The sequence below is a fragment of the Hypanus sabinus genome, chromosome 5 (assembly GCF_030144855.1).
Source record: "Hypanus sabinus isolate sHypSab1 chromosome 5, sHypSab1.hap1, whole genome shotgun sequence".
Lineage (NCBI taxonomy): Eukaryota > Metazoa > Chordata > Chondrichthyes > Myliobatiformes > Dasyatidae > Hypanus > Hypanus sabinus.
In genome coordinates this window covers 146,443,475-146,470,190 of record NC_082710.1, presented here as the reverse complement: position 1 = coordinate 146,470,190, position 26,716 = coordinate 146,443,475, and the positions used below count along the sequence as shown (strand labels likewise).

At 45.0% G+C, this 26,716-nt stretch overlaps 1 protein-coding gene across 1 annotated transcript in view; it reads left to right on the top strand.

Moving 5' to 3' along the window:
• The first annotated feature begins 466 nt into the window (after positions 1 to 466).
• Positions 467 to 26,716, top strand: part of cdc16 (cell division cycle 16 homolog (S. cerevisiae)) — a 74,166-nt gene continuing 47,916 nt past the window's right edge. The window contains exons 1-8 of the mRNA XM_059970551.1: positions 467 to 595; positions 14,989 to 15,043; positions 15,862 to 15,959; positions 16,436 to 16,474; positions 18,408 to 18,548; positions 22,755 to 22,914; positions 23,902 to 23,996; positions 26,291 to 26,424. Coding sequence (XP_059826534.1) covers positions 530 to 595; positions 14,989 to 15,043; positions 15,862 to 15,959; positions 16,436 to 16,474; positions 18,408 to 18,548; positions 22,755 to 22,914; positions 23,902 to 23,996; positions 26,291 to 26,424 — 788 coding nt within the window. The 5' untranslated portion in view covers positions 467 to 529. The remainder of the gene's footprint in view (positions 596 to 14,988; positions 15,044 to 15,861; positions 15,960 to 16,435; positions 16,475 to 18,407; positions 18,549 to 22,754; positions 22,915 to 23,901; positions 23,997 to 26,290; positions 26,425 to 26,716) is intronic.

Here is a 26,716-nt window from a genome sequence, read left to right as displayed (position 1 = left end):
CTCCCCTCTTTCACCAGGCAGATTTTTTAAAAAGGCCTGCAAACACATACGAGGCACAAAGATAGCTTCTATCCTACCGTTATCAGACTCTTGAATGGTGCCCTACTACGATATAACGGTCTTTTGATCTTATAATCTACCTCATTATGACCTCGCACTTTATTGTCCACCTGCACTGCACTTTCTCTGTCACTGTTACACTTCATTATGTTATTGTCTTACTACCTCAATGTAGTAATGATCGATCTTTATGGATGGCATACAAGTTTTACACTGTACCTTGATACATGTTCCAATAATAAACTGATTTCAAACAAGTCAGCTCTCACTGAAGCGGCAGAGGCCCGGGCTCTCCCTCCCTTACTGTCTCCCCAACCACTCGGAGACCACGCCCATGCACGCTCCGCCGCCGCTCTGAGTCTGGGGGCTTTCTGTAGGGTAGGACTTTCTGTCCGGACCGTTGCGCTCCGGGGGGAAAGGATTAGGTTGCGGAAAGGCGGCGACCGGAAGTGGCGGTGAAGCGGGAACAATGAGCCAGAAACAGCGCGGAGACCGGGACCGACTACGGCGGCGGGTTCGGCTGTACCTGGATCAGGTGTGTGTGTGTGTGCGCACGATTGTGAGCTTCCCTTGTACAGCTCTGTGTTTCACTGTGTGTGTGTGAGAGAGAGATTGGGCTGCACCTGGATCAGGTTGAGTGTGTTTATATATAATGATTTCCGGCCGAACCGCGATCATGTACGTGTTTAGGCTGTACATCATGTTTGTGAGTTATTGATTATCGGCTGTACGGCGGTCAGGTATATGTGTGTGATTATGGACTGTACTCTGATCAGGAGTGTGTGACATGACATTATGGCTGTACCTCGATCAGGTGTGAGTGATAATGGGTTGTGTTTCGATCAGTGTGTGTGTGTGAGTGAGATTTTTGGCTGTACCACGATCGTGTGTGTGAGAAATTATGGGCTATACCTCGATCAGGGGTGTGTGTGATTTTGGGAAAATGCCTAAGCATGGCTCCATCTGGTTATTAGGGGATTTCAACATGCCAGATGTTAATTGGAATTCCAATATCTTGTTGCCTTGTGGAAGATACCGTGATCCAAGTAAGGTGATGATTGAAGGAGCACTTGATCATAATCTTCATCAAGTCGTTACTGAGCCTACAAGAGACCAGGGTCTACTTGATCTGTGTTTCACAAACAACCCAGCTTTTGTTAGTAAAATAGAAGTCAAACGAGGGATTAGTGACCATGATATTGTTATTGTGGATGCCTCAATCAAACCAAAAATAGTTTTAAAAAAACCAAAGCATAAAATGTTCATTTATGCCAAAACCAACTACCAAAACATCTGAGGACCTCAGCACCCTCAACAGTTAGCACAATGACGTCATTGTGAACTCTGATATTGACAGCTTACGGACTAAATTTATTAGCACAATACGGAAATCTATGAATGCCAACATTCCTCACAAAATGAGCTCTTCCAAACCAAGTTTACCGTGGGTTAATGCTTCGCTTAAGAGAAGTATTAGGAAGAAACGTAAGCTGTATAATTGTGCCAGAAAGACAGGTGATTTTTCTATTTGATGGGATGAGTTTAAATTCTTTCAGAGAAAGGTTGATAGGCGGATGAGAAAACTTCACCGTGATTATGTGCATGATATTGGTATAAGTTTCCAGAGTGAAAATACCAAAACTTGCTGGAAGTACGTGAAAGCTATACGTTGGGAAGTATTCGGTGTCTCCCCATTATCATCTATGGGAAGGATTGTTTCCAGTGCAAAGGAGAAAGCAGAAGTATTCAACCAACAGTTTTACTCTGTTTTCACAAGGGAAGATATCTCATCAGTACCGGACTTAGGACATAGTAGTGTTCCAAATATGCTGAATATCAACATTACCACCGCAGGTGTTGAAAAATTATTGATAAACCTCCAGGCCCACAAAGCCGCATGACCTGATAATGTGCCAGCACGTATTCTCAAAGAATGTGCCGCTAGGGCTGCTTCAATACTCCAAAAAATCTATCAAAAGTCTTTGTCTAATGGAACCTTGCCTAAAGACTGGCTCATTGCCAATGTCATATCAATCTACAAGAAAGGGGACAGGACTTTATCATCTAATGACTATCCTGTGTCACTTAATTGTATTGTAAGCAAGCAGCTGGAACACATTATTCACAGCAATATCATGGGTCATCTGGAGAGATTCTCATCTCTTCAACAGACAGCATGGATTTAGGAGCGGACAGTCTTGTGAGTTAGCCGGACTCGTTAATGATCTAGCCCAGATTCTGGATGCAAAGAGTTAAGTTGACCTTTGCATAAGAATTTTAGTAAAGCTTTTGATACTGTAGCACATCAACACCTGTTAGCCAAACTTGACCATCTTGGCATCTGAGGCTCTACCAAGGATTGGATCGAAAGCTTTCTAACTAAACGGCACCGGAAGGTATTAATCGATGGGCAATCCCCATCCAGCTGTCCAGTGTTTTTGGGAGTACCACAGGGCACTGTCTTGGGCCCACTACTTTTTTTTAACCTATATAAACGACCTTCCAACATGTGTTACATCTGAAGTTAGACTGTTTGCAGATGACCTGATTCTGTACAGACCCATAAATTCTCCAAATGACTGCAGTACCCTTCAACAAGACATTAACTCACTGTGCAAGCGTGAGTCCTCCTGGCAGATGAAATTTAACATCTCAAAGTGCTACATTAAGAGAATGACCCACAAGAATGAAATTACCATCATCAGTACTTCATGGGAAACGCTACACTCTAGGAAGTAAAACATCACTCCTACTTAGGCATTGAACTGTCAGATAAACTTAGCTGGGCAAAACACATCAACCAAACCAAACCATTTCAAGTTCCAACAAAATCCTTGGCCTTACGGCGTAACTTTTGTACTGCTCAAAAACCACAAAAGAAATTGCTTAAAAACTCTTGTCTGTCCAAGACTTGAATACTGTAGTGCCATTTGGGATCCCTACCAAACCATTCACAGACTACTACTGCACAGAGTCTTGCCACCTTCAGAAGTTTTCTGATGACTCTGCCATAGTTGGATGCATCAGCAAGGGAGATGAGGCTGAGTACAGGGCTACAGTGGGAAACTTTGTCACATGGTGCGAGCAGAATCATCTGCAGCTTAATGTGAAAAAGACTAAGGAGCTGGTGATAGACCTGAGCAGGGCTGAGGCACTGGTGACCCCTGTTTCCCTCCAAGGGGTCAGTGTGGACATGGTGGAGGATTACAAATACCTGGGGATACGAATTGACAATAAACCGGACTGGTCAAAGAACACTGAGGTTGTCTACAAGAAGGGTCAGAGCCGTCTCTATTTCCTGAGGAGACTGAGGTCCTTTAACATCTGCCGGACGATACTGAGGATGTTCTACGGGTCTGTGGTGGCCAGTGCTATCATGTTTGCTGTTGTGTGCTGGGGCAGCAGGCTGAGGGTAGCAGACAACAACAGAATCAACAAACTCATTCGTAAGGCCAGTGATGTTGTGGGGGTGGAACTGGACTCTCTGACGGTGGTGTCTGAAAAGAGGATGCAGTCCAAGTTGCATGCCATCTTGGACAATGACTCCCATCCACTCCATTATGTACTGGTTAGGCACAGGAGTACTTTCAGCCAGAGACTGATTCTACTGAGATGTAACATTGAGCGTCATAGGAAGTCATTCCTGCCTGTGGCCATCAAATTTTACAACTCCTCTCTCGGAGTGTCAAACACCCTGAGCCAATAGGCTGGTCCTGGACTAATTTCCACTTGGCATAACTTACATATGATTATTTAATTATTTATGATTTTATATTGCTATATTTCTACACTATTCTTGGTTGGTGCGGCTGTAACGAGACCCAATTTCCCTCGGGATCAGTAAAGTATGTCTGTCTGACATCAATAACCTTGAGAAAGTCCAGAGAAGAGCTGCCAGGTTTGTAACCAGTGATGATAGAAAGACCAGTAGTGTTACGGATAAGCTTCTCGACCGCAAATGGGATACCCTCAAAAGATGCCGCACAATAGCCAGGCTTACTGCAATTTACAAAGAAACTCATTCATTAACTCCATCCAACATTAATCACCATCTGTATAACCAGAATAACAGACCAGCAACCCGACAAAACCAATCCCTGAACTACAAGACCATCCGGACAAACGAGGACTGTTACCGCTACTCACTGTACCCTAGGACCACTCCAGTTTGGAACTCCCTGCCGCCACACATTAAATCTGCCACTGATAGTCAAACTTTCAAGTTGCTGCTCTTAAACACCGCAATTTAAATTACAACTGCATGCATGAGGGACTGCACGTTTATAGCCCAGTGGTGGCAGTTGGTGCAGTATGGACAAGACAAGGGTTGTCTGTCGATCACGAGTGTGTGTGTGTGTGTGTGTGTGTGTGTGTGTGTGAGTGAGACCTCTAAGGGAACAGCATACGGTTAGAGGTCTTGCACAGAGGAGTAGCATTGTGTCAGAGCATCAGTGACAAGCACTGTATTTTCTGACGGGCTGTACCATTGAGAGATGTTGTTAAAAGATCACTATGCAGGAAGAGGACATTGCAACAAGAGCTGTTTTCACGCATTGAGATGCTGTTCTCTTGACCTGGTTGGTGGAAGGAGAGCCATTTCCCTGCGAGGGATTTGGAATTTGAGCATACACAATATTGCCAGTTGGTCAACATATGTATCCATTAGTCAATTCAGTAGAAAAATGACATCTCTTTGAACTTCAGAACAGTTTGGTGGCAGTGGGCCACACTGTTCTTCTTGTGCATGAGGAAATAAACTGTGATTGAGGAATAAGTGCAAGTTTTCAGAGTTGAGTTAATGGGCGATGACACGAATCTACAAGACTACTGGGGAAGGTGAAGGCCCAATGTTTGTAAGTCCCTGAGTCCACTGGACAGTGTGTGTGTGTGTGTGTGTGTGTTTATGGGTTGTACCTTGATCAGGTGTGTGTGTTTATGTGTGAGAGAAATTATGGTCTGTACCTCAATCAGGTGTGTGTGTGTGTGTGTGTGTGTATGTGATTATGGGCTGTACCTTGATCAGGTGTGAGGTGTGTATGTGTGAGTGATTATAAGCTGTACACCCTATCCTCGTTATATGTGGGGGATACGTTCCTCGCAGTCAATGCATACTGTGAATAATTATTTAAATGGTGAAAATAGGGATGCGTTCCAGAGGGCTTTCTAAATATGTTTTATCTGTAATTTATTCACATTTTCATACCAATACGACACATAAGCAGTACCACAAAGCACATTCTTATTATATTTCATCAATTTAAGGTAATATTCAATGTAATAAATCATAGAAAGTTAACATACTAGGGTGTACAGTACTCACCAACAGTGGCAGGTGTGTTTGCTCTGGGAGATGAGTGGCTGTTGTGGTGTCAGGCACCTTTATGTCGGTAAGGTGCATGGATGGTTGTAGCCATCAGGATCATATCAAGCAGAGCAAGGAGTGAAGGAAGGCTCACAGAACTCTTACAACTGCCGGCACCAGTTTGAAGAGAGTGGTGAGGGTTGTTTGCTTGGCAGCATTTTGTTTTTCAGCATAAATTTGCTTGTGGGGAGAAGGGCTGACGGCAGGGAATGACTGAAATGCTGACTCCGTTCTAAACTTGGGTCCATGTCCATCGCTAATTGTGCCAAGTGTCCTGACTTCCACCGTTCCCTCACTGTTGGTAAACTCCCGGGATTTTCAAAATCGTCTGTTGCTTGCAGCATCTGAGAGATAGTTCGCCGTAAAAAAAAACGCCTTGAATGTGGATCGCACCTTGGTTGAGTGGTTGAATCAGCGATGTTGTGTTATGTAACGCACTGTTATGTAAGGAGGAATGCTGTCCAAATGTTTAGGATAGGCTGGCGCATTGCCAAGCAACAAAAGAACATTAAAGGCAAAATTCTGTTCCCGGCAGTAGCATCCCAGAGCTGTGTTACCTTCAGCTGATGCAGCGCTGTTTATGATTTCCAACTTTTTTTCAAGTGTTAAAGCGGTTCTCTGCTGCTTGGCTGATGGCCCAGGACATGACATCGGACGCTTAAGAAGCATAGCTAAATATTTCAAGTGCAAAATCACTGCACAGTAGGTAAAACCAACAAAAATTTAAGAGCGCAAGATTGCACATCCACACCTTGCCAAAACCAATGCAAGACCGCCGGGAGTGAGACAGTGAGGCATGCACACCTGACTTATATTGGCAGGAAAGCAGTGCTCCTTGCGTAACTGTGAGTTTTGGACGCATATAAGGAGACGTTAGTAGAAATAGGTCCCTCGCTTAAATGTGTCCGCATAGAATGGACGCATATAACGAAGATAGCGTGTACCTCGATCAGGTGTGTGCGTGTGTGTTTGTGATTATGGGCTGTACCTCGATGAGGTGTATGTGTTTGTGATTATGGGCTGTACCTTGATCAGGTGTGTGTGTATGTGATTATAGGCTAACTTGATCAGGTGTGTTTATGTGATTATAGGCTGTACCTCAATCGGGTGTGTGTGTGTGTGTGTGTGTGAGAGAGAGAGTGTTTATAGGCTGTACCTTGATCAGGTAGGTGTGTGTATGTGATTATGGACTGGACTCAATCAGGTGTGGGTGTGTCTTTGTGATTATGGGCTGTACCTCAATCAGGTGTGTGTGTGTGTGTGTGTGTATATGTGATTATGGGCTGGACCTTGATCAGGTGTGTGTGTGTGTGTGTGTGTGTATGTGATTATGGGCTGTACCTCGATAGGTGTGTGTGTGCGTGTGTGTGTTTGTGATTATGGGCTGGACTCAATCAGGTGTGTGTGTGTATGTGATTATGGGCCGTATCTCGATCAGGTGTGTGTGTATGTGATTATGGGCCGTATCTCGATCAGGTGTGTGTGTATGTGTTTATGGGCTGTACCTCGATCAGGTGTGTGTGTTTGTGATTATGGGCTGGACTCGATCAGGTGTGTGTGTGTATGTGATTATGGGCCGTATCTCGATCAGGTGTGTGTGTATGTGATTATGGGCCGTATCTCGATCAGGTGTGTGTGTATGTGTTTATGGGCTGTACCTCGATCAGGTGTGTGCGTGTTTGTGATTATGGGCGGTATCTCGATCAGGTGTGTGCGTGTATGTGATTATGGGCTGTATCTCGATCAGGTGTGTGTATAAGTAATTATGGGCTGTATCTCGATCAGGTGTGTGTCTGTGTGTGTGTGTGTGTTTATGGGCTGGACCTCGATCAGGTGTGTGTGTATGTGATTATGGGCTGGACCTCGATCAGGTGTGTGTGTATGTGATTATGGGCTGGACCTCGATCAGGTGTGTGTGTATGTGATTATGGGCTGTATCTCGATCAGGTGTGTGTGTATGTGATTATGGGCTGTATCTCGATCAGGTGTGTGTGTATGTGATTATGGGCTGTACCTCGATCAGGTGTGTGTGTGTGTGTTTATGGGCTGGACCTCGATCAGGTGTGTGTGTGTGTGTGTTTGTTTATGGGCTGGACCTCGATCAGGTGCGTGTGTGTGTTTATGGGCTGGACCTCGATCAGGTATGTGTGTGTGTTTATGGGCTGGACCTCGATCAGGTGTGTGTGTGTGTGTTTATGGGCTGGACCTCGATCAGGTGTGTGTGTTTGTTTATGGGCTGGACCTCGATCAGGTGTGTGTGTGTGTTTATGGGCTGGACCTCGATCAGGTGTGTGTGTGTGTGTGTGTATGTGTGTTTATGGGCTGGACCTCGATCAGGTGTGTGTGTGTGTTTATGGGCTGGACCTCGATCAGGTGTGTGTGTTTGTTTATGGGCTGGACCTCGATCAGGTGTGTGTGTGTGTTTATGGGCTGGACCTCGATCAGGTATGTGTGTGTGTTTATGGGCTGGACCTCGATCAGGTGTGTGTGTGTGTGTGTGTGTGTGTGTATGTGATTATGGGCTGGACCTCGATCAGGTGTGTGTGTATGTGTGTGTGTGTGTGTGTATGTGATTATGGGCTGGACCTCGATCAGGTGTGTGTGTGTGTGTGTGTGTGTGTGTATGTGATTATGGGCTGGACCTCGATCAGGTGTGTGTGTATGTGATTATGGGCTGGGCTCGATCAGGTGTGTTTGTGATTATGGGCTGTATCTCGATCAGGTGTGTGTGCGTGTTTGTGATTATGGGCTGTATCTCGATCAGGTGTGTGCGTGTTTGTGATTATGGGCTGTACCTCGATCAGGTGTGTGTGTATGTGACTATGGGCTGGACTCGATCAGGTGTGTGTGTGTGTATATGTGATTATGGGCTGGACCTCGATCAGGTGTGTGTGTGTGTGTGTGCTTGTTTGTGATTATGGGCTGTACCTCGATAGGTGTGTGTGTGCGTGTGTGTGTTTGTGATTATGGGCTGGACTCGATCAGGTGTGTGTGTGTATGTGATTACAGGCCGTATCTCGATCAGGTGTGTGTGTATGTGATTATGGGCCGTATCTCGATCAGGTGTGTGTGTGTGTGATTATGGGCTGTATCTCGATCAGGTGTGTGTGTGTGTATGTGATTACGGGCCGTATCTCGATCAGGTGTGTGTGTGTATGTGATTACGGGCCGTATCTCGATCAGGTGTGTGTGTATGTGATTATGGGCCGTATCTCGATCAGGTGTGTGTGTGTATGTGATTACGGGCTGTATCTCGATCAGGTGTGTGTGTATGTGATTATGGGCCGTATCTCGATCAGGTGTGTGTGTGTATGTGATTACGGGCCGTATCTCGATCAGGTGTGTGTGTGTGTGTATATGTGATTATGGGCTGTATCTCGATCAGGTGTGTGTGTATGTGATTATGGGCCGTATCTCGATCAGGTGTGTGTGTATGTGATTATAGGCCGTATCTCGATCAGGTGTGTGTGTATGGGATTATGGGCTGTACCTCGATCAGGTGTGTGCGTGTTTGTGATTATGGGCGGTATCTCGATCAGGTGTGTGCGTGTATGTGATTATGGGCTGTATCTCGATCAGGTGTGTGTGTATGTGATTATGGGCTGTATCTCGATCAGGTGTGTGTATATGTGATTACGGGCTGTATCTCGATCAGGTGTGTGTGTGTGTGTGTGTGTGTGTGTGTGTGTGTGTTTATGGGCTGGACCTCGATCAGGTGTGTGTGTATGTGATTACGGGCTGTATCTCGATCAGGTGTGTGTGTGTGTGTGTGTGTGTGTGTGTTTATGGGCTGGACCTCGATCAGGTGTGTGTGTGTGTGATTACGGGCTGGACCTCGATCAGGTGTGTGTGTGTGTGTGTGTTTGTTTATGGGCTGGACCTCGATCAGGTGTGTGTGTGTGTTTATGGGCTGGACCTCGATCAGGTATGTGTGTGTGTTTATGGGCTGGACCTCGAACAGGTGTGTGTGTGTGTGTGTTTGTGTGTGTGTGTTTATGGGCTGGAACTCGATCAGGTGTGTGTGTGTGTTTATGGGCTGGACTCGATCAGGTGTGTGTGTTTGTTTATGGGCTGGACCTCGATCAGGTGTGTGTGTGTGTGTTTATGGGCTGGACCTCGATCAGATGTGTGTGTGTGTGGGTGTATGTGTGTATGTGTGTTTATGGGCTGGACCTCGATCAGGTGTGTGTGTGTGTGTTTATGGGCTGGACCTCGATCAGGTGTGTGTGTGTGTTTGTTTATGGGCTGGACCTTGATCAGGTGTGTGTGTGTGTTTATGGGCTGGACCTTGATCAGGTGTGTGTGTGTGTTTATGGGCTGGACCTCGATCAGGTATGTGTGTGTGTTTATGGGCTGGACCTCGATCAGGTGTGTGTGTGTGTGTGTGTGTGTATGTGTGTTTATGGGCTGGACCTCGATCAGGTGTGTGTGTGTGTTTATGGGCTGTACCTCGATCAGGTGTGTGTGTGTGTTTGTTTATGGGTTGGACCTTGATCAGGTGTGTGTGTGTGTGTGTTTATGGGCTGGACTCGATCAGGTGTGTGTGTGTGTTTATGGGCTGGACTCGATCAGGTGTGTGTGTGTTTGTGTGTGTGTGTGTATGTGTGTTTATGGGCTGGACCTCGATCAGGTGTGTGTGTTTGTTTATGGGCTGGACCTCGATCAGGTGTGTGTGTGTGTTTATGGGCTGGACCTCGATCAGGTATGTGTGTGTGTTTATGGGCTGTACCTCGATCAGGTGTGTGTGTGTGTGTGTGTGTGTGTGTGTGTGTATGTGTGTTTATGGGCTGGACCTCGATCAGGTGTGTGTGTGTGTGTGTGTTTATGGGCTGGACTCGATCAGGTGTGTGTGTGTGTGTTTATGGGCTGGACTCGATCAGGTGTGTGTGTGTGTTTGTTTATGGGCTGGACCTTGATCAGGTGTGTGTGTGTGTTTATGGGCTGGACCTTGATCAGGTGTGTGTGTGTGTTTATGGGCTGGACCTCGATCAGGTGTGTGTGTGTGTTTATGGGCTGGACTCGATCAGGTGTGTGTGTGTTTGTGTGTGTGTGTGTATGTGTGTTTATGGGCTGGACCTCGATCAGGTGTGTGTGTTTGTTTATGGGCTGGACCTCGATCAGGTGTGTGTGTGTGTTTATGGGCTGGACCTCGATCAGGTATGTGTGTGTGTTTATGGGCTGGACCTCGATCAGGTGTGTGTGTGTGTGTGTGTGTGTGTGTATGTGTGTATGTGTGTATGTGTGTTTATGGGCTGGACCTCGATCAGGTGTGTGTGTGTGTGTGTGTTTATGGGCTGGACTCGATCAGGTGTGTGTGTGTGTGTTTATGGGCTGGACTCGATCAGGTGTGTGTGTGTGTGTGTTTATGGGCCGTATCTCGATCAGGTGTGTGTGTATGTGATTATGGGCCGTATCTCGATCAGGTGTGTGTGTGTATGTGATTACGGGCTGTATCTCGATCAGGTGTGTGTGTATGTGATTATGGGCCGTATCTCGATCAGGTGTGTATGTGATTACGGGCCGTATCTCGATCAGGTGTGTGTGTGTGTGTGTGTTTATGGGCTGGACCTCGATCAGGTGTGTGTGTATGTGATTACGGGCTGTATCTCGATCAGGTGTGTGTGTGTGTGTTTATGGGCTGGACCTCGATCAGGTGTGTGTGTGTGTGATTACGGGCTGGACCTCGATCAGGTGTGTGTGTGTGTGTGTGTTTGTTTATGGGCTGGACCTCGATCAGGTGTGTGTGTGTGTGTGTGTTTGTTTATGGGCTGGACCTCGATCAGGTGTGTGTGTGTGTTTATGGGCTGGACCTCGATCAGGTATGTGTGTGTGTTTATGGGCTGGACCTCGAACAGGTGTGTGTGTGTGTGTGTTTGTGTGTGTGTGTTTATGGGCTGGAACTCGATCAGGTGTGTGTGTGTGTTTATGGGCTGGACTCGATCAGGTGTGTGTGTTTGTTTATGGGCTGGACCTCGATCAGGTGTGTGTGTGTGTGTTTATGGGCTGGACCTCGATCAGATGTGTGTGTGTGTGGGTGTATGTGTGTATGTGTGTTTATGGGCTGGACCTCGATCAGGTGTGTGTGTGTGTGTTTATGGGCTGTACCTCGATCAGGTGTGTGTGTGTGTTTGTTTATGGGCTGGACCTTGATCAGGTGTGTGTGTGTGTTTATGGGCTGGACCTTGATCAGGTGTGTGTGTGTGTTTATGGGCTGGACCTCGATCAGGTATGTGTGTGTGTTTATGGGCTGGACCTCGATCAGGTGTGTGTGTGTGTGTGTGTGTGTGTATGTGTGTATGTGTGTTTATGGGCTGGACCTCGATCAGGTGTGTGTGTGTGTTTATGGGCTGTACCTCGATCAGGTGTGTGTGTGTGTTTGTTTATGGGTTGGACCTTGATCAGGTGTGTGTGTGTGTGTGTTTATGGGCTGGACTCGATCAGGTGTGTGTGTGTGTTTATGGGCTGGACTCGATCAGGTGTGTGTGTGTTTGTGTGTGTGTGTGTATGTGTGTTTATGGGCTGGACCTCGATCAGGTGTGTGTGTTTGTTTATGGGCTGGACCTCGATCAGGTGTGTGTGTGTGTTTATGGGCTGGACCTCGATCAGGTATGTGTGTGTGTTTATGGGCTGGACCTCGATCAGGTGTGTGTGTGTGTGTGTGTGTGTGTGTGTGTGTGTGTATGTGTGTATGTGTGTTTATGGGCTGGACCTCGATCAGGTGTGTGTGTGTGTGTGTGTTTATGGGCTGGACTCGATCAGGTGTGTGTGTGTGTGTTTATGGGCTGGACTCGATCAGGTGTGTGTGTGTGTGTGTTTATGGGCCGTATCTCGATCAGGTGTGTGTGTATGTGATTATGGGCCGTATCTCGATCAGGTGTGTGTGTGTATGTGATTACGGGCTGTATCTCGATCAGGTGTGTGTGTATGTGATTATGGGCCGTATCTCGATCAGGTGTGTATGTGATTACGGGCCGTATCTCGATCAGGTGTGTGTGTGTGTGTATATGTGATTATGGGCTGTATCTCGATCAGGTGTGTGTATATGTGATTATGGGCCGTATCTCGATCAGGTGTGTGTGTATGTGATTATGGGCCGTATCTCGATCAGGTGTGTGTGTATGTGATTATAGGCCGTATCTCGATCAGGTGTGTGTGTATGTGATTATGGGCTGTACCTCGATCAGGTGTGTGCGTGTTTGTGATTATGGGCGGTATCTCGATCAGGTGTGTGCGTGTATGTGATTATGGGCTGTATCTCGATCAGGTGTGTGTGTATGTGATTATGGGCTGTATCTCGATCAGGTGTGTGTATATGTGATTACGGGCTGTATCTCGATCAGGTGTGTGTGTGTGTTTGTTTATGGGCTGGACCTTGATCAGGTGTGTGTGTGTGTTTATGGGCTGGACCTTGATCAGGTGTGTGTGTGTGTGTTTATGGGCTGGACCTCGATCAGGTATGTGTGTGTGTTTATGGGCTGGACCTCGATCAGGTGTGTGTGTGTGTGTGTGTGTGTGTATGTGTGTATGTGTGTTTATGGGCTGGACCTCGATCAGGTGTGTGTGTGTGTTTATGGGCTGTACCTCGATCAGGTGTGTGTGTGTGTTTGTTTATGGGTTGGACCTTGATCAGGTGTGTGTGTGTGTGTGTTTATGGGCTGGACTCGATCAGGTGTGTGTGTGTGTTTATGGGCTGGACTCGATCAGGTGTGTGTGTGTTTGTGTGTGTGTGTGTATGTGTGTTTATGGGCTGGACCTCGATCAGGTGTGTGTGTTTGTTTATGGGCTGGACCTCGATCAGGTGTGTGTGTGTGTTTATGGGCTGGACCTCGATCAGGTATGTGTGTGTGTTTATGGGCTGGACCTCGATCAGGTGTGTGTGTGTGTGTGTGTGTGTGTGTGTGTGTGTGTATGTGTGTATGTGTGTTTATGGGCTGGACCTCGATCAGGTGTGTGTGTGTGTGTGTGTTTATGGGCTGGACTCGATCAGGTGTGTGTGTGTGTGTTTATGGGCTGGACTCGATCAGGTGTGTGTGTGTGTGTGTTTATGGGCCGTATCTCGATCAGGTGTGTGTGTATGTGATTATGGGCCGTATCTCGATCAGGTGTGTGTGTGTATGTGATTACGGGCTGTATCTCGATCAGGTGTGTGTGTATGTGATTATGGGCCGTATCTCGATCAGGTGTGTATGTGATTACGGGCCGTATCTCGATCAGGTGTGTGTGTGTGTGTATATGTGATTATGGGCTGTATCTCGATCAGGTGTGTGTATATGTGATTATGGGCCGTATCTCGATCAGGTGTGTGTGTATGTGATTATGGGCCGTATCTCGATCAGGTGTGTGTATATGTGATTACGGGCTGTATCTCGATCAGGTGTGTGTGTGTGTGTGTGTTTATGGGCTGGACCTCGATCAGGTGTGTGTGTATGTGATTACGGGCTGTATCTCGATCAGGTGTGTGTGTGTGTGTTTATGGGCTGGACCTCGATCAGGTGTGTGTGTGTGTGATTACGGGCTGGACCTCGATCAGGTGTGTGTGTGTGTGTGTTTGTTTATGGGCTGGACCTCGATCAGGTGTGTGTGTTTGTTTATGGGCTGGACCTCGATCAGGTGTGTGTGTGTGTTTATGGGCTGGACCTCGATCAGGTATGTGTGTGTGTTTATGTGCTGGACCTCGATCAGGTGTGTGTGTGTGTGTGTGTGTGTGTATGTGTGTATGTGTGTTTATGGGCTGGACCTCGATCAGGTGTGTGTGTGTGTGTTTATGGGCTGTACCTCGATCAGGTGTGTGTGTGTGTTTGTTTATGGGCTGGACCTTGATCAGGTGTGTGTGTGTGTTTATGGGCTGGACCTTGATCAGGTGTGTGTGTGTGTTTATGGGCTGGACCTCGATCAGGTATGTGTGTGTGTTTATGGGCTGGACCTCGATCAGGTGTGTGTGTGTGTGTGTGTGTGTGTGTGTGTGTGTGTGTGTGTATGTGTGTTTATGGGCTGGACCTCGATCAGGTGTGTGTGTGTGTTTATGGGCTGGACCTCGATCAGGTGTGTGTGTGTGTTTGTTTATGGGCTGGACCTTGATCAGGTGTGTGTGTGTGTTTATGGGCTGTACCTCGATCAGGTGTGTGTGTGTGTGTGTGTTTATGGGCTGGACTCGATCAGGTGTGTGTGTGTGTGTTTATGGGCTGGACTCGATCAGGTGTGTGTGTGTGTGTGTTTATGGGCTGTACCTCGATCAGGTGTGTAATGTACGTGCACGCTGTACGTCAATTGAATGTGAGTGAGTGTGTGTGGTCTGAATCTTGATCAGATGTGTGGAGTCTCAGGGCACTGCACTCCTCTCTAGTAGCGTAGCTCATGCATCACTCTCCTGCAGTGATCCTTCATGCCAGTGGTGGTCCTTTTGCCTCCTTCCCCCCCCAGCACTCCCTCTGTGCTCCACCCCCCCCCCCTCCCCAGCAGCACAGTGATCCCCATAGTCTCCTGCATCTCTGGCACTCCCTCTGTGATCTGAACCTCATTCAGCGAATGTCATGATGCTAACAATTTGATTGTCTGCTTTTCTGCAGCAACAATACCAGAGTGCGCTGTTCTGGGCTGACAAGGTTGCCTCTCTTTCACACGGTGAGCCTATTTCCTTTCCTCAGGGTTAAATGTGCTCAGGGTAGGGATCTGAGTAGTCTGTGACCTCGTGCATCACAGAAGTTAGCGGACCACCCGAACCCTTGTGCCGTTGTGGATTATTGGTGATGCTGGCAAGGTTAGCATTTCATGCACTGAGTTGCTTGTTCGGTCTTCTCAGAGGGCAGTTTGTTGGATCTGGAGTCAATGCAAGAGAGGAGAATTGGTGAACTGAATGAAATTTTGCAAAGCCTGTACTTTCAAACTCGCCCAGAATTGATAGTAAACTAATTTTTATTATTTGATCTGCTTGGAAGATTTCAAATGCTCATCGTCTGCGCAGAAGATTTCAAAGTCTGCAGATTTGTAATGTAAGCTTCTGAATGGCAGTTCAAGTCATTTAATTACTTTAACAAAACATGAGTCCAGGCTTGGCTCTGATTCTCATTTCTAGTTTCCACCCCTTTAAAGTTCGATAATATAAAGATGTATCTATGAATAACTTAAATATCTATGCTGTAGGCTTGGATTCTACCACTTAATTAGATATAATTGAGATAGAATAACCACGTTAGATTAATAGAAATAGAATGAGGGATAGATGGTAGAGGTAATGTTTGTATTTTAATTTCTAATTGTACTTGACATGTTTCAGTAGTATGAAGTGTGACTCAGTAATGTAGGTGTTCTATTTAAGCATTGGAGGTGATTACATTATTTTTATTTTGCTATTATTTTTATTTCATTGACCCCTAGGAGTGGTTCAGATTTACTGGAAATTTGTAATGTTGCTGCATTTACTTATTCTGATTGTATTGTAGAGGAGCCCCAGGATATCTACTGGCTGTCCCAGTGCCTTTACCTCACAGCCCAATACCACAGAGCTGCCCATGCTATTCGATCCCGTAAGCTCGACAAGGTAAGGATTTACCTCCTGTGTCCTTGCGGTTCTAATGTCACCTGTTTCAAATTATGCGATTGTTCACCAATGCTTCTGTCTCAAGGGCTACTGAAGGTCAGGGTTTAACCTTCACACCATGTTATATGTTGTAATTTTCAGCAACCTGGAATATGTGTACCCACAAGGCAGTTGATGAATTTTTCTGTGCTTCGTGTGAGCAGTTTCTTTCAGATGTTGTCCTTGTCATTTTGAAATCTTAACAGCTCGCTGTACAGGGGATACGTTAGGATTGGAGTAGGATATAGAAGCCTGTTGGTTTGGATGTAATTTACATCAGCAAAATAATGCTGAATGATTTCTCCACCTGCCATCTCCTCAATATTGTATTGACATGTCTAATTGTGTCACCGAGCTGACAAAATTTTCAATGGGCAATATTAATTTTTGTAGAAACCAGTGAACATTGGTGTTAAAAATGTCTTTTTATTCCTCAGTTATATGGAGCGTGTCGATATTTTGCTGCCCTGTGTCACGTAAGTGCAGTATATTTTATGACGTTTATAACTCTTCCATGTCAAAATCATATTTGCTAATATGCCTGTGTATGGCTTACTATGAATTCATCAGTGAGCGGGTTTGCACAGGGAACAGTTGTTTGGACAATGATCTGATTGTGGTTCTAGAGGAGATGGTTAACCTTGGGTCACAGCAAGCTGCTTCCATTGTCTGGAGTAGAAATACTAGATCTCTTGATCCGTATTTGAAGGGTAACTTCAAAGCTAATCTGCATTTCTGTGAGCTATAATTTGTTTTTAACCCATGGAATAGGCTCTCTTGGGGGATCATGGTGATGGAGTACTATTCCCGTGCTTAGTAATGGTGTCAGAAACAACAGGGCAGAGGTTCGGTGTGAGTTGGTAGAGTTTCAAAGGGGATCTGAGGGGAAAGTTGATATCCAGAGGGTGTTGCCGGAAGAGATGGCGGAGATGGCGGAGGCCAATACTAGCCCTGTTTTAAGAGATATTTACATAGGCAAGATATGGATAGATACATGCCCAATGCCTGCAAATGGGATTAGTGTAAATGGGGAAAATGGCAACACGAGCATGATGGGCTGAAGGGCCAGTATCTGCACTGTATAACTCTTTGCCTCCAGTTAGAAATGATTCAATGCAGTTTGAGAAAAATAGTATTTTGAGAAGTGATCTCTGTGATTTGTGGCAGCCAGACCACGATACCCTATGTCGTGTTGAGCTATAACATGAGGAAGCTTGCAGCAGCAGTTCCAGAATGTAATCGGCAAATGTTCCTGATGCAAACCAAAGTCTCTTAGCTCTCTGGTCCATTCCTCTGGTAACGTATATAACCAAAAGCCTCAGTAAGTTAAGGTGGAGAAATAATTATTTAATAAGTGCTTGTCCTGTGACCCCCCCCCCCCCCCCCAGCCCCATAAAGATGATGGAGCCATTGTCTGAAATGGAGGCACAAAAGATTGCCAAGCTGGAAAATGGAGCAAAAATGAGATGCTGGAGGAAATTAGTGGGTCAGGCAGTGTATAAGATCAGGGTTCAATTCCCACCACTGTCTGTAAGGAGTTTGTGCCTTCCCTCCGTGACCATGCAGCTTTCCTCTGGGTGCTCCAGGCGTAACAACACCTGCGGGCTGCTCAACCCAATCCTCGCTGATTTGATTTGACACAAATTATACCTTTCACTCTCTGCTTAGATGTACATCTGACAGACAAAGCTCATCTTTAATTCTTTTTTCTTTTAATAGCAGAGGGCTGAAAGGGGCTAAGTTCAAAGGGTTTGTGTGGTGCAAGTCTTTTACACAGAGTGTGATGGGTTCTTGGTGTGGCTTTGGAGGTAGATACTGTGGAGGCATTCAAGAAGCTCTTACATTGGCACATGAATGTGCAGAAAATTGAAGAATATAGGATATGGATAATGTGTAGGCAGAAAGGATTAGTGTAGTGGGCATTAGATTAACAATTTAATTAGTTCAGCACAACATTGTGGGTCAAAGGGCCCTTTCCTGTTATGTACAGTTCTATCTGGAATTTTGGCAAAAATAAAAGAACTTTTATGAGCTTTGAGCTATAAACGCTGACTGATTTTGGCAGCATTTATCTGTAGTCTTGCTTTTTGCTGCAGTACTTATGCCATCTCTGGCCAACTGATTAGTGTGGTGGATTTGAGACCTACTTTAGGGAAGAGAACAAAAGGAAGCCTGTCAAAGTTTCATTGGGAGGGTCTCTCTTCTTGTAGAGAATTTGAATGATTCATTAACGTGCCATAAATTGCAAGATCTATGTTGATGATTACTTCTATTTCATTAGAAGTTATAACAAAAAAAAAAGGCCATTCAGCCCCTCACACCTATTCTACCTTTCAGTAAGATTCTGGGAAGGTCTTCATCCTCAGTGCTCTGCTAATTTTTATCTTTCATTTCTTTTCAATTTCAAAGTATGCAGCCAAGGAATATCAGCAAGCCCTCGACATTTTGGATATGCAGGAACCAATCAACAAGATTATCCTGGAGAAGAGTGCCAAAGATGACAACAAAGTTAAAGAAGCTTCAATTGACTGGGGGCTGTCTCCAGCTGCAGTAAGTACCATGGTTCTCTCATGGTCTGTGCTGCTGTGTGTGGGCAGTGTCTGCTGATGTCTGCCAGATGTTCAGAAACCATTAAATATATAATTAGGTTTTCAAAAATAATGCACTGTGTAGGGTTTTAAAAATAATTAATAACATCAAAAATTGTATTTTAATTTAAATTGCCTGTAATTTCCTACCTGCCCTCCTTTCCATTGAAACAACTGGAGTTGCTCGACTTCTGTCAGGTTGAAGCTCTCCATAGTCAGCAGCTAAAATTCCCACCATGAGTGCAGGAAATCTGCCAGCGATCAACTATCGGCTTTTTAGTGGAAGCTGTAGACAAATTATTTTACGTTTGTGGCAATTGCTGGATTGATATTGACTCCCTTTAACCATTCAAATTCATCTATTGTGTAGCATAATTTTTCCAATTTATATTAAGTTAGGCTGCTTAAATCTTGGATACAGATTGAAATCTGCCATTGTCTGTTAATGGTTCACAGTGTGTAAGGTAGCGAGTTAAGTTACTGCTTCACAATCTTAAAAGCACACTAATTAATTCTAGGAATAAATGAGTGGATCTTGGCGAGAGAAATTGGAAATATTTTTCACAAGATGATGTCAGGAATATTACTTTGGATGTGGCAGATTATTGGAATTTTCAAGATTGAGATTGATTAATGTTTAGAGGCAAAAGTAATAGAGCAAAGATACAAAAAATTTAGAGAAACTAATCAGTTATAAAATAATCACATAATAGTGTTGTTTGGCTTCTAGTGTCTACCTATGCATTTAAGGTACAGTGGATTCTGGTTAACTGGGATAATTTGGCCCAATTAAACAGTTGCCCTAATTAGCTGACGTTTTATAGAAATGGTTAAAAAGGTGTAGAAAAGGCAAATATGGCTTCACTCAGTAACAGATTATGTATTTAATAAATGAAATATGGAACAAGTTAGAGCACTACTAAAGCTACTACAGGACTATAAAACTGCGTGTTAGTTCTCAATAGTTATCGACTGATGAATTTGTCCAGTGTCCGCTGCTGTACATGGGCGGGGGGGGGGAGGGGTTGTCATGTCCATTCTGGAGCAGCTCACTCACCTTTGGTTCCAGCTGGACATTCAGCTCTCATCTGTGGCTCCAAGTAGCTGTTAGCATGTAAAGTTAGTTCAGGCAGACTGGGCAGATGAGATCAATAGTAAGATCCAATGGCTAAGAAGGTGGTTCTACAGTGCTTTGTAGAGAGTGAAGGTCATGATTAGGCACCTAAAAAGACAAGATACCCGCTACAACTAAGGAAGACCCCAGTTTGGAATGACTGCTTGTGCCACTGGACCCAGATTTCCAAGATCGAAGGAGTGGAACTGTCCCAGTTCAACAGCTTTTCCACTTGAAAAACTCTTTCACAAGGCCAAACCAACATGCTGCTGTGTTCCTTTGTTAGATGGAAAATGAACAAAATTAGTGCAGATACTGGACTGCTTTCATACTTGCATCATACACTGGGGTGTTCTTCATTTACCTGATGAGGTAACCGTACCCTTTGGCCAGGAGCAGATGTTACCAGGTGTTTCAACCTTTAACCAATACGCTATCCAGTTGTTAAGTCAGCCGTGATAGCCAAGTCACTACCCATCTGCTCCTGACTTCCAGCTCAACTCTTCTCGCCTGCTCCATATCCAGCAAGAGGCTCTTTCTGCTTCCTCCTCCATCCTATGAGCTGCTTGGTTCTAAGCTCTTTTCATCAAGGCCCAACCTCCATGCTGACATTACCGGAGTCCCTCTACAGTCAATCACCACTGGAAATAGCCAAGTCTGCCATCTTTTGTCCCTGCACTCCTGGACTAAGGACTGGTACTTAAGGGCCTTCCTCTCATGAGCCTCCTCGCATCCTTCCTCCCATGGTACTGTGAGCACCAACAGGATGATTTTCTTGTCTTCAGTGGACCATAGTACGATGTCTTGTCAAAGTGTGGTTTGCAACACCTCCAGGAACTGCAGCTTTCTCCCCACATCGACCCTCATCTCCCATATGGCAGTTAGCAGCAGGTTGAATTTAGGCCTGTTTGATATGACTGGCGTGGCCCTCTCCTTGATGAGAATGACTGCCCTGTTTGCCTCTCTGCCAGTTGGTCTCTTTTTACACCTCTCCTGCTCCAGTTGTCAGCAAGGGGCAGCAGGACCTTGTTGTGATGCCACCTTATACTGTCCTTATCTTAAAGCTCTTTTGTATCCTGACAGTATGTGTGCCAGTGAACCCTGCTGACCACAGAACTTGCAGTTAGGGTCCTTTCTCAGCCCGCATGTAAGGATCCTTGATGTTGTAGGAAGAGTGTCATATACAGACTGTAGGAAGAAAGAAATGCAGAAGGGCTGCAGTCTCCAAAGCTGCCCAAGTGATCTTGTGTTTGGAAGATTCCATTTTGTCCCTGTGACCTCAGCTCCACCGCCTTTCGTTCTCACAGTTCCATACCTCTGCCTTGACCATATCCTGCTTATCCCTTGCATCTGCAATCACCCATTGTTGGAAGTGTGCAGAGCTGAGGCCTAGCCATCCCAGTATGGGTTGCTGATGATGTCTGTCAATTGCAGGGAGCTCACTGGCTGGTCTGTGGCTGACTTGGCAGCCCACTTTCAGCCTGATCTTGCTGTGACTCCAGCTTGGTTTACTAGCTTGTTAACTTGGTGAGAACACAACTCTCTACTTTGCCACCTTGAGCTCCTCCACTACCAGTGAAAGCAGCCTGATCTTATGTCGGGCCCCACTGAAAGACTTGGGGAGATCCCCAGCCTCCTCTGCAGGTGATGTTGACATTCCTCTCAATGCCTTCGACAGTAGAATTCCATGTTGGTACAGCCATATCTTAAGTTTATCAGGAAGTCTGATTTCGTCGATCTTCATCAGACGCTCTTCAGTCTGCTTTACAGTGTCGGTGATGTTGGCGCTGTCTGTCATTGCTGCATTAAACCACTTTCCAAGACACTTGACCAGGTTGTCTGTCCTCTATGGATGGAACGATTTCTCACTGAACTTGCGAACAGGCTTGCCCCTTTTGATCACCATGCACCTGGACTTCCTGGCCTTGAAGGTAATCTAGCCCAGGGTTTCCAGTACCCATCTTGCTCAGACATGGGTTACAGTGGTTACTGTGATGTCATTCATGAACCCCTGTATTGTGGGTTATCAGATCCCAGGCTCCGACAATGGGCCTCGGGCTACATCTTCTGCTGCTGATATGAGGAGGTTCATACCCATAGCAAACAAGATGGGGGAGATGGTACAGCCAGTTGGAATCCCTTTTTGGAGGTTTTGCCACTTGATTGTAAAGTGGGCTAAAGTAAAGCATAGTTTGAATCCTAGTAGGCATTATATTTCACACCCTCTGGAGGACTTTTGGGCAATTCTTATATATCTTGTAGGGTATAGCAGATGACATTGTTCTCTTGATGATATCCTGGACCTCTTGCCACGTGGGCTCTGCTGTGTTCAGCTCAGTTGCTGGGTTCTTGGTGAGGGGACTTCTGAGTTGAATTCTAGTTCCTGATTCATCCATACTGCTTGTATGGTGCGAGTACTGCACACAGGATTGCTAGCCTTGTGTGCCCTTGCCAGTCTTTCCTGGAGGTCGACTGTCTTTCCAGCGTCAGCGTCAGTTGCTTTTGCTGATTGCTGCCTCCAAATGAAGTTTCATTTTTACTCTTGGATGTTTCTGGCCTCTCCAAGCCTGAATGATTGAAACCATAGTGAGCAAGACAATTGTCTTCGTGCTTATTTCTCACCGATTGTCAGTGAAAAAATCACTGCTTTTTGAACTGAACCACGCACAACTGATGCTACTTTAAAAATTGTTCACTCTAAGCACAGTGTAGTGTCTAATGGCCTCAAGAGTTTATGTGACTGACTGGTTAGAAATTGTTAAGCATCAATCCCCTGTACCAATTTAGCGGCATAGTATCCCAGATACATGAAGGAACCCTGGCTATTCTCTCAATTAGCTTTTGTTCTTTTAAGAATTGTCCCAAATAAGCGGCTGTCCCAGTTAACTGGAATCTACAAAATATTGAAATTCATGTTGGTGACATGTTTGTTTAAGTAATTGCAATTTAAAATAGTTCTGTATGCAAAGTTATTGTAGTGCAAAATGCATGTACCTGTATTTTTCATTGAATTACATAGATTGCCTTTTAATCTGTTGGAACTTTTTTTGATAGATTAAAAGTTCGATCTGCCTTTTGCGAGGGAAGATCTACGATGCCATGGATAATCGACCCCTGGCCACCAACAACTACAGAGAGGCACTGAAGCTTGACGTGTGCTGCTTTGAAGCTTTTGACCTATTGACATCACACCACATGCTGACAGCACAGGAAGGTTTGCTACCGATTTGTTCGATTACTAAAAGCTGAGGTAGTCCACTGTGAGTTAAACATAGACCATTGCAGCACAGTGCAGGCCCTTTGGCCCAGGATGTTGTGCTGATCTTTTAACCTACTCTAAGATCACTCTGTTACCTCCCATCTTTCCCTCCATTTTTCTATCGTCACGTGCCCATTGAAGAGTTCCTTAAATGTCCCTAATGTATCTGCCTCTACCACCACCCCTGCAGCATGTTCCTTGCACCCAACACTCTGTGTTTAAAAAGAAAACTACCTCTGACACTGCCCCCATGCATTCCTCCAATCATATTAAAATTATGCCCCCTTTATTAGCGGTTTCCACCCTGAGAAAAAGTCTCTGGCTGTCAACTCAAACTATGTCTTTTATCATCTTGTGTACTTCTACTAAGTCACCTTTATCATCCTGTGCTTCATGGAGGTCTTCCAGATTTACTGACTAAAGACTCTCAGTTGCTTCACAAGCTGCTTCCTCTACATCTTAAATAAATAATTCAGACATATCTTCAAACTCCCGAGATGTCCCAACTCACTTTATAACTGAGGAAATGCTTGTGATATGGACGGCTGAAGGAAACGTGGCAGCCGGTGTGTAGAGTGCCAGAAGCTGTGATGACAGATGATGTACTTCAATGCTGTTGGTCCATAGTCATATGGTATTTATGCTCCATATTGGAAGTCTCCACACCCTGCCCCTTTGTGTGTTTCCCTCTACACATGGAGTCCAGAATTGGGATCAAGACTCCAGTATCAAACATTTGCAAAGCTTGAGCCCAGCCTTTGTTGGACCAGTCATTTTCTGCTTCTGAGATGATGTCATAGGGTTGTCAGAAGTAAGCAGCGGGGGTTAGTCTGAAGGCCACCCATGCCAGGGAGACTAAAAGATAAGAAGTGTCATATTGATCTGTGTAACACAGTTCTCTTGACAATGTATTAACTGCATGTAAAACTTTCCTCATTTTAGAGAAGGAGTTGCTAGACTCGTTACCTTTCAGTAAGCAGTGCACAGAAGAGGAGCATGAATTACTGTACTTCCTGTATGAAAATAAATTGAAAAAGGTAACTGTTCCTTTTAAATGTTTCCGTGAAACAGTAATTGCATGATCAGGAGAAATAATGTCAACACAGTTTGTGGATTCAGTACTACTAAAATATTAACAACTTTCAGTTTAAGCTTGACTTGATTAGATCAGTGCTTCTAGTTATAGTTTAATTTCTAATTTAACGACTTGCATTCGGTCCTTGTTATCTTTCTGTTGTGAATTCGTGTACTTGGGCACTTGCTGTGAGTGGAAGCTGCAATATCACTCTTTGACCCATGGTGGTGCTCCTGTATCTTTGCTGGTAAGAGGATGTAGAAACATCAAAGCAGTTTGCGTTTATGTAGAGCAATATGCACAAAACCCTGAAGGAACTCAGCAGATCAGGGCAGCATCTATGGAAAGGTATAAACGGTCAATGTTTTGAGCCAAGACCCTTCACCAGGACTGGAAAGAAACGGTGAAGAAGCCAGAACAAGAAGGTTTGGGGGGGGGGGGGGGGTGAGGGAAGGAATACAAGCTGGCAGGTGATAGGTGGAGCCAGGTGGGTGCATTTATATAGCATCTTTCTTAACAGAGGAAAGCATGATGGAGCCATGAGGGAGCAGGGAGTGGTTTTAAATAGTAATTTCAACTATAAGACTAAATACATAAAGATTTCAGAGATGGAGATAGTTAGATCAGAGAAGAATTTAAGCATGTTTGGACATTAATATGCCAGGAACTATCATATGTTCCCAAGAGCAAGTATTTAACAAATGTGGAGCCAATATATTTCATCTTGTGTGCTGTGTATTGAACAAGGTATATGGATTTTGCTTTTGTAGCCAGGTCCCAGCCACATGTCCCTTGACGCTGCAGCTGCTTCTGTTTTTATTTTATCTATTTTCAGGATGCAGGGTTAATTGGCAAAGACAGTATTTACCACCCAGGCTTAACTGCCCTTGAGGGGGAGATGCTGAGTCACCTGCTTGAGCGTTCCTCTGGTGAAGGTTCTCCCAGGGTGTTTGTGTGGAGGGAGTTCCGGGTTTTGAACCCAGTGAAGGCGAGAGAATGGTTGGTGCATTCTAAGACAGGATGATGTGTGAACCCACAGGCAGTGCTGTTCCTGTGTCCCTGATGTGTTTGGGGGTAGGGATCTGGGATTTGGGAAGTATTGTTGGACTAGCCTTGCCAAGTAACTGCAGTATACATTCAGTGGTCGCTTTATTGGGAACTTCTTGACCGAATGAGGTGGTCACTGAGTGCATGTTGGTGGTCTTCTGCTGCTGTAGCCCAGGTTCGGTGTGTTGTTCATTCAGAGATGCTCTTCTGCTCACCACTGTTGCAGGGTGTGGTAACTTGAGTTACCTTCCTGTCACTTGAACCTGTCTGGCCATTCTCCTCTGGCCTCTATCATTAACAAGGCTTTTTCACTGACAGAATTGCCACTCACCGGATGTTTTTTGTTTTGTGCACCACTCTCTGTAAACTCTAGAGACTCTTGTGAGTGAAAATCCCAGGAGCTCAGCAGATTCTGAGATACTCAAACCACTCAGTCTGGGACCAACGATCGTTTCACAGTTAAAATCACTTAGGTCACATTTCCTTCCCGTTCTGATGTTTGGTCTGAACAACAATTGAACTTTTTGACTCACACCTGCATGCTTGTATGCATTGAGTTGCTGCCCCCTGATGGGCTGAATAGATATTTTGCATTAACGAACAGGTGTACTTAATAAAGTGGCCACTGAGTGTATGCATGGGCACCAATTCCGAATCTCACCTATGGCATCTGGGTGTCACATTGGATCAAAATCACCAGACCCCACCATGGCCTCTTTGCAATGAATCTGCTTTCTTGAAGTACGGTGGCCTGAATCAGCCTTGTTTGTAGCCTCACTCTTGCATTCAGTCCCTATTCCTCTTAACCACACCTTTCCACATATCTATCCAAGTACTTCTTCAATGATACTGTTGTACCTGCCTCAACTATTTCCATGGCACCCATTGCATCCTCTGCGTGAAAAAGTTGCCTCCCAGTTCCCTTTTAAATTGTTCCCCTATTACCCTAAACTTGTGCATTCTAGTTTAGGATTCCTCTACCCTGGGAATATATATATTGACATAAATAATTCCCAATCTGAACAAGGAAAAAAGAGTTTCGAGTTGGAAACAAGTACAGACTTTTAGCTCTTCCAGCAAGGGTTACTGAAATCGTTGTCACTGTTTTCTTCCTATAATTTGTACCTGCTTTTGCTGATTCAATAACTTTCAATTGTTTGACCTGCTATAGTAATGTTGCTTTCACACTGTTCCTTCTTCCCCTAACAGTATAATAAACCAAGTGAAACAGTAATTCCTGAATCAGTTGATGGACTTCAGGATAACTTGGATGTTGTTGTATCCATGGCAGAGAGGAATTACTACAATTGTGACTTCAAGACTTGCTATAAACTGACTTCAATGTAAGTAAAGTCTATACATCATCAGTAAGGTTCTTTACAGCCAACAAAAATCGTGTTTGAAGTGTAATTGCTGTGGTAACAGAGGAAATTTGGCAGCTAATTGGTAGACAGCAGTCTCCCACAATAACCATTGAGATAATGAACAGATTATCTACCTTTGAGAAGCTTGGTGGATAGATATTATTCTGGAAGGAATAGCCCTGCGGTTTGGAATATCTGAAGTTATTATTTCATATTCAGATGGTTGTCACAGGCATATACAACCACCAGTTCCACAGAATATTTTCAGTGG